The 13,408-nt window shown below is 44.3% G+C and overlaps 1 protein-coding gene and 1 pseudogene across 1 annotated transcript; both read left to right on the top strand.

The window, feature by feature from the left end:
* Positions 1-2,729: 2,729 nt before the first annotated feature.
* On the top strand, positions 2,730-11,775 carry LOC118651132 (olfactory receptor 6C4-like). The gene is made up of 2 exons (XM_036299980.1): positions 2,730-3,649; positions 11,757-11,775. The coding sequence occupies exons 1-2, from the start codon at positions 2,730-2,732 to the stop codon at positions 11,773-11,775; spliced, it is 939 nt and encodes a 312-aa protein (XP_036155873.1).
* Positions 3,769-4,162, top strand: LOC118651133 (annotated as a pseudogene).
* Positions 11,776-13,408: the final 1,633 nt, after the last annotated feature.

Here is a 13,408-nt window from a genome sequence, read left to right as displayed (position 1 = left end):
GCCTATGTTTTCTTCTAGGTTTTTTAAGGTTTTGTGAATTACATTTAAGTCTTTAAATCCCTTTTGAGCTTATTCTTGTGTATGGTGTAAGTTGGTGATCTAGTTTCTTTTTCTCTCTCTCTCTCTTTTTTTTTTTTTTTTTTTTTTTTGCATGTATCTGTTCAACTTTGCCAACACCACCTATTGAAAAGACTGTCTTTACCCCTTTGTTTGTTCTTGCTTCCTTTGACAAAATTTTTTTAATGTCTTTATTTCTTTCTTTATTTATGTTTTGTTAATCCTCACCTGAGGATATTTTTCCATTGACTTTTAGGGAAAGTGGAAGAAAAAAGAAATACAGAGAGAAACATCAATGTAAGAGAAACACATCCATTGGTTGCCTCCTGCACAAGCCCCCACCAGGGCCCGAGCCAGGGAGAAGCCTGCAACCGAGGTATGTGCCCTTGACCGAAATCAAATCCAGGAACCTTTGGTCCACAGGCTGACACTCTATCCACTGAGACAAACCAGCTAGAGCTCCTTTGTCAAATATTAATTGACCATAAAGCTGTGGGTTTAGCTCCCTATTCTGTCCCATTGATTTACATGCCTTTTTTTATGCCATTGTCATGCTGTTTTGATTACAATGGCCTTGTAGAATAGTTGGCTGTCAGATAGCATGATTCCTTCAACCTTGTTCTTCTTAACTCAAGATTTCTGAGGCTATTCAGGGTCTTTTGTGGGTCCCTATATATTTTTGGAATACATGTCTTTTGGAAAGTTCTGTGAGCAATGCCATTGGTATTTTAATCGGAATTGCATTGAATTAATAGATTGCTTTGGGTAATGTGTGCATTTTATTATGGTAATTATTTTTTATGGTAATTATTCTTATCCATGAACACAGAATATGCTTCCACTCATTTGTATCTTCCTCAATTTCTTTCTTTAGTATCCTATAATTTTCAGGGTACAGGTCTTTTACCTCTTTGGTTAGATTTATCCCTAGGTACCTTATTGTTTTTGTTGCAATTGTAAATGGTATTGTTTTCTTAGTTTCTCTTTCTGATAGTTCAACATTGGTGTATAAAAATGCCCCCAATTTCTGAATATTAATTTTACTTTTTTAACATCTGAATATTAATTTTGTATCCTGCTACTTTACTGAATTCATTTGTCAATTCCAGTTGTTTTTGGTAGAGTCATTAGGGTTTTCTATATACAGTATCATGTTATCTGCAAACTGAGACCTGAGGGAAAGCAGGCACTGACTGCAAAGATTTAGAGACTGATATTAGTTACATTGATTCACAAATTCGAGAAATCTAAGGGAATTTGGGGATCTCTTTGGATACAAAGTTGTAATAATAATAGAGGCCTGGTGCACAAAAATTTGTGTACTCAGTGGGGTCCCTCAGCCCAGCCTGTGCCCTCTCGCAGTCTGGGACCTCTCGGGGGATGTCCACCTGCTGGCTCCACGGGGGGATCGGGCCTAAGCTGGCAGTCAGACATCCATCTGGCAGCCCGGGATGTCCACTTGCCAGCGGGGAGCAGGCCTAAACTGCGTCCTTAGCACTGCTGAGGAGGCGGGAGAGGCTCCCGCCACCACTGCTGTGCTGGCAGCTGGCAGCCTGGCTTGTGGCTGAGCAGAGCTCCCCCTGTGGGAGCGCACTGACCACCAGGGGGCAGATCCTGCTTTGAGCGTCTGCCCCCTAGTGGTCAGTGTGTGTCATAGTGACCAGTCATTCCCAGTTGTTCTGCTGTTAGGGTCAATTTCCATATTACCCTTTTATTATATAGGATAGAGACCTGGTGAATGGGTGGGGCTCGGCTGGTTTGCCCTCAAGGGTGTACCAGATCAGGGTGGAGGTTACCGCTTGGGTGCCTGTCCAGCCTGGGTGAGAGGCTGATGGCCGTTTTCAGGCTGGCCATGCCCCCCAGTGACCCAAGCTCCCAGCCTCTCCTTTTTTCTTTTTTCTTTTTTTTTTCTGGTATTTATTTATCTTCTATAATTGAAACTTTGTAGCCTTGAGCAGAGCCGAGGGCCAACCAGGGCAGGTGGGAATCTTGGCTTCTTCCATCACTGGGACAAACCAAGCCTCCTGCTCTGTGGCCACTGCCATCTTAGTGATGGAGGGTGGAGTGATGGTTTATTTGCATATTACTCTTTTGTTAGATAGGATTGCTTATTCCTTCCTAAAGGCCCCTCAACTATGAACTAATATAGTTAGCTTTTCTTCTCACACTAAGACCAAGAGAGTGATGGAAATGAGACACCACTGCCAAAATAGCAGATAAAAGATCAAAAGCCAGTGTTCAAAGAGACACTAAATGGAGTAAATGATAACTTAGGATTTGGATTAGAAGATGCGTTAGGAAGTACATGAAGAGCCTGAAAAGGAGACATGGAGAAAAATCCTATGTGGGAATCCAACAAAAATTCTTGTGAAGAGGCAGTCTCTATCCAATAGAAAATCTCAGTTGAGTCAAATTAAACAGGGGGGACAGGGGATGGGGGAAGGGTTGAATCAATTCAACAAAAAAGCCTTAAGTCTACCAGACGTGAGGCCCTGAACCTAGGCAAAGTACCGAAAATTAGGTACAGCAGTATAGCGGCAGATTCAGAAATTACCAAAAAATTGGGACAGGGGTCTGGTAGGATTAACCTCTCCTGAATGCTCCTGTGCTCTTCTTCCCTTTCAAACACCAACTTTGTTCCTTTGTACCTTCCTAGGCTGTAAAAGTGAGCAATGAAAAACCAAACCTTTCCAACAGAATTCATTCTTCTGGGACTAACAGACATCCCAGAAATTCAACTTGTCATCTTTATACTTCTCTTCCTGACCTACATATTTAGTATTATTGGAAACCTGACCATCATCACCCTCACACTACTGGACTCCCACCTCCAGACTCCCATGTATTTCTTCCTCCGGAATTTCTCCTTTTTAGAAATTTCCTTCACAACCACTTTTACTCCTAGGCTACTGTTCAGCATCTCAACTGGGAAGAAGAGCATCAGCTTTGCTGGTTGCCTCACTCAGTATTTCTTTGCCATATTGTTCGGGGCCACAGAGTTTTACTTTCTGGCTGCCATGGCTTATGACCGCTATGTGGCCATATGTAAACCCCTGCATTACACAACCATCATGAGCAGCAGGGTTTGCACCCAGCTGGTTCTCTGCTCCTGGCTAGGTGGTTTCCTGATCATCATATCCCCAATCATCCTGACCAGTCAGCTGGATTTCTGTGCCTCCAACATACTCAATCATTATTATTGTGACTATGGACCCCTCATAGAGATATCGTGCTCAGACACAACACTCCTGGAGCTGGTTGACTTTATTTTAGCATTTGTGACCGTGGTGGTCACTCTGGTGCTGGTGAGTATCTCCTATACAAACATCATCTGGACCATCCTGAAGATCCCCTCTGCCCAGCAAAGGAAAAAGGCCTTTTCCACGTGCTCTTCCCACATGATTGTCATCTCCCTCTCTTATGGCAGCTGCATCTTCATGTACATAAAACCCTCAGCAAAAGAGGGAATTGCCTTCAATAAGGGAGTCGCTCTGCTCAATACCTCAGTAGCCCCTTTGTTGAACCCATTCATTTACACTCTAAGAAATAAACAAGTAAAACAAGCTTTCAAGGATATGAACAAAAAGATTAGGACTCCTTAATGAACATAAAGACCTCTGCTGGAGGCAAAAGCAAATAGCAATTAGCATAAAAGTGCAAAAGAGACATTAGAAAACCAGTGGACTATGATATTCAGCAGTGCCCAAGATCATGTCTTCCCCTCTCTCCAAGGAGCTGCGGCAGAAGTACCAGATCTGATCCATGCCATCTACAAGGGCGATGAGATCCAGGGGGTTCGAGGACACTACAAAGGTCAGCAAATCGGCAAGGTAGTGCAAGTGTACAGGAAGAAATATGTCATCTACATGGAGCGGGTGCAGCATGAGAAGGCTAAGGGCACAACTGTCCAGGTGGGCATTCACCCCAGCAAGGTGGTTATCACCAGGCTAAAACTAGACAAAGTTCGGAAAAAAATTCTTGAAAGCAAAACCAAATCTCGACAAGTTGGAAAAGAGAAAGGCAAATATAAGGAAGAACTTACTGAGAAAATGCAGGAATAAACGTAACCTGTTGTGCAACCACGGTTTAGCTGTAGGTTTTTAGCCTGGTGTGTATTCCTTTAAAATGGTTCAAGATGTTTCTGGAATATTTTGTTTCCTTCCTGGTTTGTTACTGATATGTGGCTCAGTATATCTATTGTTGCTGTTTGGATTAATTTTATGAATAAAAATTAGAAATGTTTCTTTTAAAAAAGATTTCTTTCTAGCAAATAGATTTTTGAACCAGACATTTTTAAAATTTGCAAAAATGTGAAACAACACCACTCTTCTAGTTATTTTTTTGAGATTATAGTTATGTTAAATAAAAATATATTGTTTGTGTTTTGAGATGTTTTTATTATCCTATATAATAAAAGAGAAACATGGTAATTGGCGTATGACCGCTACCCTTCCCATTGGCTAATCAGGGCGCTATGCAAATTAACTGCTTGAAACTAACATGAGGCTTGCTTGCGTCAGTGACGGAGGACTCCAACGTTCCCCGCCTGCCACTGCAGGCCTCTGAGCTGGCAGTTTGAAACATAGTTACAAAAATAGAAGCTAAACAAAACCCCAGAAACCAGCTTTCAGCTAGCCCGGGATCTCAGAGCTGGAGTTGATACAGAGTTTCGATTGTAGAACCTAAACAAACCAGATACCTGCTTTCAGGAGCGGAGGCCTAAGAGCTGGAGCCTCAGAGCTAAAGCTGGCTCAGAATAAAAAAAAAAAAGAAAAGAAAACAAGGAGCAGTTGGGAGCTTCAGTCCCAGCCTGAAAACAGCCCTCAGCCCCTCACCCAGACTGGCCAGGCACCCCAGTGGGGACCCCCACCCTGATCAGGGACACCTTTCAGGGCAAACCAGCCAGCCCCCACCCATGCATCAGGCCTCTATTCTATATAGTAAAAGGGTAATATGCCTCCCAGCAGCGGGATCAGCGGAGCCGCGAGGTCTCCCGGCACCGGGATCAGCATGACAGGGGGCAGCGCCCGAACCTCCTGATCGCCCTGTGGCTCTGTGTATGACAGGGGGCGGGACCACAACCTCCCTATCGGCCCTGCTCTGTTCCTGACAGGGGAAGGCGCCCCAACCCCCTGATCGGCCCTGCTCTGTGCCTGATAGGGGGGAGCTCTCCAACCTCCTGATCGCCCTGCAGCTCTGTGTGTGACAGTTTGCGGTGCCCCTAACCCCCCACCCCACGGCCCCTGCTCTGTGTGTGACGGGGTAGAGCCATAACCTCCCCATCGGCCCTGCCCTGAGGGTGACAGTGGCAGCGCCCCAACCCCCTGATCGGCCCTGCTCTGTGCATGACTGGGGGGAGCTCCCCAACCCCCTGATGGGCCCTGCTCTGTGCATGACAGGGGGTGGCGCCACAACCCCCCCATCGACCCTGCCTTGAGTGTGACAGGGGGCGGTGCCCCAACCCCCCAATCGGCCCTAACCTGAGCGTGACTGAGGGTGGCATCGCAACCTCCCAATCTGCCCTGCTCTGTGCATGACAGGGGGCGGCGCCCCAATTCCCCAATCGGCCCTGCTCTGAGCCCGACCAGGGGCTGCACCTAGGGATTAGGCCTGCCCTCTGCCACCCGGGAGCAGGCCTAAGCCAGCAGGTCGTTATCTCCCGAGGGGTCCCAGACTGCGAGAGGGCACAGGCCTGGCTGAGGGACCCGCCCCCCCAGTGCACAAATTTTTGTGCACCGGGCCTCTAGTAGTAATATAAAACAAATTAATATATAGATTTTTTAATTTCTCAGTTTTGATTTCTAATATGAAATAAAATAATACAGATATAACCCTTTAGTAGATAAATTTTTATAGGAAAAAGATGTAACTATATAACTTTGTTAGTCTATGTACAAAGGAGGAACATCTGAATAAAATTAATGGTGGTGTCCACAAGACTGGTGGTCTTGGGCTTATTGATAAAGTTTAGCTTTACAAACCAGGCTCTTCACTTTATCAAAGTCTTTAGAAAGTTGTCCAAATATATTATCAGAAATACTAGACAATTTCCAGAATAAGCTAGTAATTACATCTTGCAATAAAGCTCTACTCTTGCAATAAAGGCCATCCTTTCTCAAGTTTGAGATAATTTTCCTTCTCATCCTTTTTGCTCTGAAAATTCTAAAAATCTCTTCTTTAGACACTTAATACAGAAACTGTTTCTGCTGGTAGGATTGATATTTCTGGCTCTAACTCTCCTCAAGTCATGAAATTGAAATGAAAACTACTGGTTTTCATCTGGTATCCCTAACAGAGTGAATATCCAATCTCTTCTTAAGGGAAGATTCAGAAGAGTAGGAATCTTGAGTTATGTTACCAAAACTTGTAGGGCTCCTTGAGGGTGCCTGAGCTATAGGGGACATATTTTGTAGATGAACCTTGGGAGGCTGAGAGTGAAAGGGATACCTAAGGATGCCTTAGAAAACCGCATCCAAATATTTTAAGAATTTTTTAAAGCAAATTGCCTAATTTATTAGAGGCAGCTGGCTTTTGTTATTGTTATTTTCCAGATAACTCAAGTGGATGCAAATTCCAGTAGATTGTCTCTGCAACTGATCCCCAAGGTCAGTTCTTTGCAAAGCACCCCTTGGTGCTTCTTTAGACCAGTGATTTCCCATCTTTTTCATCTGATGACACACATAAACTAATTATGAAAATCCTGCAGCATACCAAAATATATATATTTGCCCATCTGACAAAAGGAAAATAGATATACTTTTGATTCATTAATACCAGACAGCTATTGTTGTATTGTCTGCTGTCATCGTTTTTATGTGATAGCCTAAGAGCAAATAGGCCAATGTCCCTGACTAAATAGTCACATGTTGCATATTTAAAAAACTGTGGCACACTGGTTGAAAATCACAGCTTTAGACCAAAAGCTAAAGAACAAGCAGTTCCGAATATTGAGCCTCTTTCTCCAAAGGCTCCTGACTCCTGTTTCTGCATGGCTTTTAATTAAATACCTTAAAGATTTGGGCATGGAAGCTGGATGGAAACATACACACGCTGCCTTGGCCCAGCCCTGTCCTCTGCCTTGGATCTGAGCAGTCCTGTGAATGTGCCCTTCATCAGCTGCCTAGAAGCCCAGCAATCATTCCACAAATATATTTGCCTTCCTACATTGTTCTCAGTGCTGAAGTTATTATGGGGCCATTTTCCTTCTCTTCAAAGTGCTGGCTGCAGAAGAAAAAAAAAAGAATTGGTTTTTTAGAGGATAGGTAAAATCGGGAGGACATAGAAACCTATATATCATAAGGTGTCTACATTTTATTTGAAGTGGTAAAATCTTGATTCTAAGTGGACTGGGAAAAGTTAAGCATATGTATAGTAATTTCAACATAAATAACTTCAAATATTTGATATAATCAAAATCACAATAAATAAATAAATGAGTTTAAATGGAATACTAAAAAAAATCAAATAACCCAAAAGTAGGCATGAAAAGGGAAATAGAGGAACTGAGTTAGAGGAAATAAACATCCTATCTAATAAAAGAGAAACATGGTAATTGGCGTACGACCGCTACCCTTCCCATTGGCTAATCAGCGAGATATGCAAATTAACTGCCAACCAAGATGGCAGCCAGCAGCCAGGCAGCTTGAAACTAACATGGGGCTTGCTTGCTTCAATGATGGAGGAAACCAACGTTCCCCGCCTGCTTTGCCGGCCTCTGAGCCTGCAGTTTAAGAAACATTGTAACGAATATAGAAGCTAAACAAAACCCCAGAAACCAGCTTTCAGCTAGCCCGGGATCTCAGAGCTGGAGTTGATACAGAGTTTTGACTATAGAACCGAAACAAACCAGATACCTGCTTTCAGGAGCGGAGGCCTAAGAGCTGGAGCCTCAGAGCTAAAGCTGGCCCAGAATAAAAAAAGAAAAAGAAAAAAAGGAGCAGTTGGGAGCTTCAGTCCCAGCCTGAAAACAGCCCTCAGCCCCTCACCCAGACTGGCCAGGCACCCCAGTGGGGACCCCCACCCTGAAGGGTGTGTGACCAGCTACAAACAGCCATCATCCCCTCACCCAGGCTGGCCAGGCACCCCAGTGGGGACCCCCCAGTGGGGACCCCCACACTGATCCAGGACACCCTTCAGGGCAAACCAGCCAGCCCCCACCCATGCACCAGGCCTCTATTCTATATAGTAAAAGGGTAATATGCCTCCCAGCACCGTGATCAGCGTGACAGGGGGCAGCGCCCAAACCCCCTGATAGCCCTGCGGCTCTGTGTGTGACAGGGGGCGGGGCCACAACCTCTCTATCGGCCCTGCTCTGTTCCTGACAGGGGAAGGTGCCCCAAACCCCTGATCGGCCCTGCTCTGTGCCTGATAGGGGGCAGCGCCCCAACCCCCTGATCGCCCTGCAGCTCTGTGTGTGACAGGGTGTAGCGCCCCAACCCCCCACCCCCACACCACGGGCCCTGCTCTGTGACAGGGTAGAGCCATAACCTCCCCATCAGCCCTGCCCTGGGTGTGACAGTGGCGGTGCCCCAACCCCCTGATCCGCCCTGCTCTGTGTGGGACAGGGGGCGGTGCCCCAACTCCCCTATCGGCCCTACTCTGTGAGTGACAGGGGGGAGCTCCTCAACCCCCTGATGGGCCCTGCGCTGTGCGTGACAGGGGGAGCTCCCCAACCCCCTGATTGGCCTGCTCTGTGCGTGACAGGGTACGGAGCCCCAACCCCCTGATTGGCCTGCTATGTGCATGACAGGGTACGGAGCCCCAACCCCCTGATTGGCCCTGCTCTGTGCTTGACAGGGGGTGGCGTTGCAACCTGCCCATTGACCCTGCCTTGAGTGTGACAGGGGGCGGTGCCCCAACCCCCCAATCGGCCCTACCCTGAGTGTGACTGAGGGTGGCATCGCAACCTCCCAATCCACCCTGCTCTGTGCATGACAGGGAGCGGCGCCCCAATTCCCCAATCAGCCCCGCTCTGAGCCTGACCAGGGGCTGCACCTAGGGATTAGGCCTGCCCTCTGCCACCAGGGAGCAGGCCTAAGTCAGCAGGTCGTTATCTCCCGAGGGGTCCCAGACTGTGAGAGGGCACAGGCCGGGCTGAGGGACCCCCTCTCCCCCCACAAGTGCACAAATTTTTGTGCACCGGGCCTCTAGTAATATATAATAAATGATGGACATAAATCCAAACATATCAATAATTATACTGAGGCAGGATAGTAAGCTAGGAATATTCCTCGGCAAGTGGAACTGGGCAACTGAGAGCTGAACAAACTGGCCCAGCAATTACAGCAGATACAGAGGGTCACTTCCCTAGAGATAACATCTAGGCCTCAGGTGTGTTTCAGCTTCCGGCCCAGAAAAGCAGCAGAACCAGGTAGGTGGAGCCAGGACCACTGCAATGACTAACAGTGCTGACCAATCAGTGGAGACCACAACCCTGACAGGGCACACCTGGAAAAACCAATGAGTATTGTATTGAGATCTCCCCAAAGCCCTCCCCTAAACTCCCAGCCTTCAAAGACCCCCATCCTGAGCTCTTCTCCCTTTCCGGACCACGCCCGCACCTTCCCCTTCCCCTTTTCCTTCCCCCACAGGTGTGCATTCATAAATGCTAAGGGCACCCATGAGATTTGCACCAGGGGAGCAATGGGTAGCGGTAACTCAGCCCAGGCTAACCCCTGAACCTCTCTGCCTTCTCAGTGAGCCAAAGCAGCCCTGCCTAGGCTCATTTCTTCCCTACAACATTTCTAGAGAGCCAGACATTTCTAGTGAAGCACAAGACCTAATCTTCCCTAACCAAGGACACTTGAGAGTAAATGGTTTACACCTCTGCTCCCTACCCAGAGAATACATAGTTTAAATCATCCTGGTCAGAGATATAGATAAGAAATAGAATTAATGCCATTTGTGCCAGCCGAACAAAGAGGAAGTCTGGGGAATAACTAACAACAACAATTAGAGTCAAAGAAATCCAAGATAGAGGCAAAGCTAACCAGAAAATGACCTGGTCGCTCTATGCCTCATTTTTGTACATCAACATATTAACGAACACACCTGGGAAGCTGATGAATATTCTGCTAAAACCCGCCCTGAGACCTCTCCTAAGATTCCTGCTCCAAAGGAGATAAAAAGCTTCAAGACAAAAGACCCAGGTGTTCTCTCTGGAACACAGCCACGATGCCTTTTCTTTCTCAGGTATGAACCTTCTTCTAACTCTAAGGGTCCCCATGAGACTTGCAATCAGGGGAGCATCAAGCAACAGCAGCTCATCCCGGGCTTACCCCCTGAACCTGCCTCCAGTGCCCCTTTTCTCTGACTTTTTAATGAGCGAGCAGCAGCCCTGCCTTGTCTCACTCCTGTCACTGTGACTTTTACTTCTCAGTGAGCTAACAGGCGCCCTCCTTAGCTCACTTTTGCCAGGGTGCTTCTCTGCATCTAGAAGGGTTCAGGAATCTGGAGAAGGGGCTGTGCGTAAATTAATAAAAAGCCTAGAAATATACATTTGGAATACATGGGGGAGCCAGAGGAGACTTAGCTAGAGTATCCAAGTTCTCTCTAAATCTCTGGACCCAGGGCTTTTTATTCACACATTTTGGCCTAAAGCAAAGCAGATATACATATCAAAGGTAAGTTTGGTAAACAGAAGCATTGTCAAGTTAGGGGAACTGCCCTCAGCTGTCTGATAGCAGGCAATCATATGTACATTTTCAGGTTTGGGGAAATGCTTTCAGCTATTCCAGCAGGCCATGATATATATCTTCAGCCCTGCTGAAGCCTCAAGGTGCCATCAACCTTTTGATGAAACTTCTTGCATTTATGACATGATGGAATTAGCCTCCAGCACACTTCTTTCCTATAATATTTCTAGAGAGCCAAAGCAGCCCTGACAGGGCTCTCTCCTGTTGCTTCTTCTATCTTAAGCCCTTCCTTTGTTTCAGTATCCCCAGGTTTAATAAATGTACTCTCAAAGTCACCTGGACTCATGAAATCACATACTACAGGCCAATACGAGGCAGATCGCTCTGGGCCTGGTCCCTTTCCAGTGAGTGACAAGAAGACCTTCTAAATGTGCATGCATTTAACAACACAGTTACAAAGTATATAAGTAAATTATAGAAATGTAGGCCTGAAACCTATATAATTGTATTAACCAATGTCACTGCAACAATTTTAATAAAAAAGAAAAAATTGCATATAAGTAAAAACTTGAATAATGGAAAGAAGAAACAGAAAATCCACAATTACAATTGATGACTTTAATGTATCTCTCTCAATAACAAATATAATTAGTAGTCAGAAAATAAGCAAGGATATAGAACTGAACAACATCATCAGCCAGCTGGATATAACTGACATTTATAGAACACTCCCCCTAAAAACAGAAGAACACACAGTCTTTTCATATGAGCATGGAATATTTAACAAAATAAGCCATGCCCTAGATTATAAGACAAACCTTAGCAGATTTAAAAGAATTGAAATAATATAAAATATATTTAGCCCTACCTGGTTTGGCTCAGTGGATAGAGCGTCGACCTGTGGACTGCAGGGTTCCAGCTTTGATTCCAGTCAAGGGCACATGCCTGGGTTGTGGGCTCAATCCCCAGTAGGCGGCGTGCAGGAGGCAGCCAATCAATGATTCTCTCTCATCATTGCTGTTTCTATCTCTCTTCCTATCCCTTCCTCTCTGAAATCAATAAAAATATATTTTTTAAAAAATAAATAAAGTATGTTTATAATGGAATTAAACTTGAAATTAATAACAGAAATATGACCAAAATTTTTCAAGCAGTTGGAAACTAAACAACACACTTCTCTATAATTCATGGGCCAAAAAGAAAATCTCAAGGGAGATTAGAAAGCATATTGAACTGATTGAAATGGCAACACAATATATTACAAATTGTGATGCAGCTATAGAAGTGCTTATAGGAAAATTTATAGCATTAAATGCTTACATTGGAAAAGATGGAAAGTCTCAAATAAATACTGTAAGCTTCCACATTCAGGAAAAAAAAAAAAAAGCTAATTAAACCCAAAGCAAGCAAAAGGAAGGAAATAATAAAAATAAGAACAGAAATCAATGAAATTAAAAACACAATATGTAAATCAATAAAACCAAAAGCTTGGTTTTTTAAGAAGACAAATAATATTGATAAGCATCTATCAAGACCAACAAAAGAAAGTGAGAAGACACAAAATTCCATTATCAGGATTAAGAGGGAATATCATTGCAAACCCTATAGACATTAAAAGGGCAGTAACAAAATACTACACAGGCATGTTATAGATGTTGACACAAGGAATAATTGGTCCTTTATTAAGATGGCAACACCTAAAGCCTTTCTGGCTTCAACTTTAACAGAATATATATAAGTAATAAGAAGAATCAATGTGAACTCTCAGGGGCTCAAATTATTCTGCTTGTGTCCATGGACTCTTGTCCATACAGATTTTAGAACCAAAACCCATTCTTTAGTTATTCCTTGAAGGATACATATACTAGTATGTATATCAGATGTTCAGAATAGTTATAATCTGATGATGCGTAGGAGAATTCTCTGGAACTTCAAACGAAGAGGAAGCAAGTAAGAAACAATAAAATGGTAGATACATAGTCTTTCTGCAGTTTATCTTTAATTTAATATTTTATATTTCTACCCCAGTTGAATTCATATTCTGATTATAAACCTGTCAGCAAAGAAAATGTGGACGTAGGAACACTAACAGATTTCTCCAGCAAGGGAAAGACAGTTTTCTTGATCAAAAAGGTACATGGGGGACATCTGCAATAGTCTCAACAACAAAACATTTAAATAAAAGTAAAAAAGAAAGGTACAGTGAAGGGTGTTTTGGAAGACACTTCTGGTCCTTCAAATCCTTGTAGGTAATCCTGCTCTAATTATCATGATGGCTCTCTTTCCTCATCAAGGCCATAATATTTATAAATGGAACTTTAAAAGGCTGTGAATTCAACTAACAGTGTAATTCAGTTCCCAGAATTAACTGCTGGGTTTGGCTTTCAACAATTTCTATTTTGTGGCTCTAAAATGTAAAAGATTATTTTAGCATAGCCTCAGAAAAATCTGCATTCGATTCTGTTTTAGATGAGAATTTTTAATATAATGCAGTTGTGTGTGTTTGGGTTTTTCTGTCACCTTAAGAGACCTAATGGGGTAAGACAAAACCATTCTGCCGAAACATCGTGGATTTCCTCCTCCTTCTCAATTGCTCTACAGCAACCCAGCCGCGTGGCTCAGTGGGTGGGCACCGGCCTATAAACCAGGAGGTCCCAGTTCAATGCGGGGTCAGGGCACATGCAGCTCTATCCCCAGTGCCGGCGTGCAGGAGGCAG

Source organism: Myotis myotis, unplaced genomic scaffold (genome assembly GCF_014108235.1).
Source record: "Myotis myotis isolate mMyoMyo1 unplaced genomic scaffold, mMyoMyo1.p scaffold_m19_p_3, whole genome shotgun sequence".
NCBI classification, from domain to species: domain Eukaryota; kingdom Metazoa; phylum Chordata; class Mammalia; order Chiroptera; family Vespertilionidae; genus Myotis; species Myotis myotis.
The sequence above is the reverse complement of the archived record's forward strand: the minus strand, read 5'-3'. Positions and strand labels throughout refer to the sequence as shown.

Excerpts from the sequence above, each read along its gene's own strand:
- LOC118651132 (XM_036299980.1), top strand. The coding sequence starts at position 2,730 with ATGAAAAACCAAACCTTTCCAACAGAATTCATTCTTCTGGGACTAACA.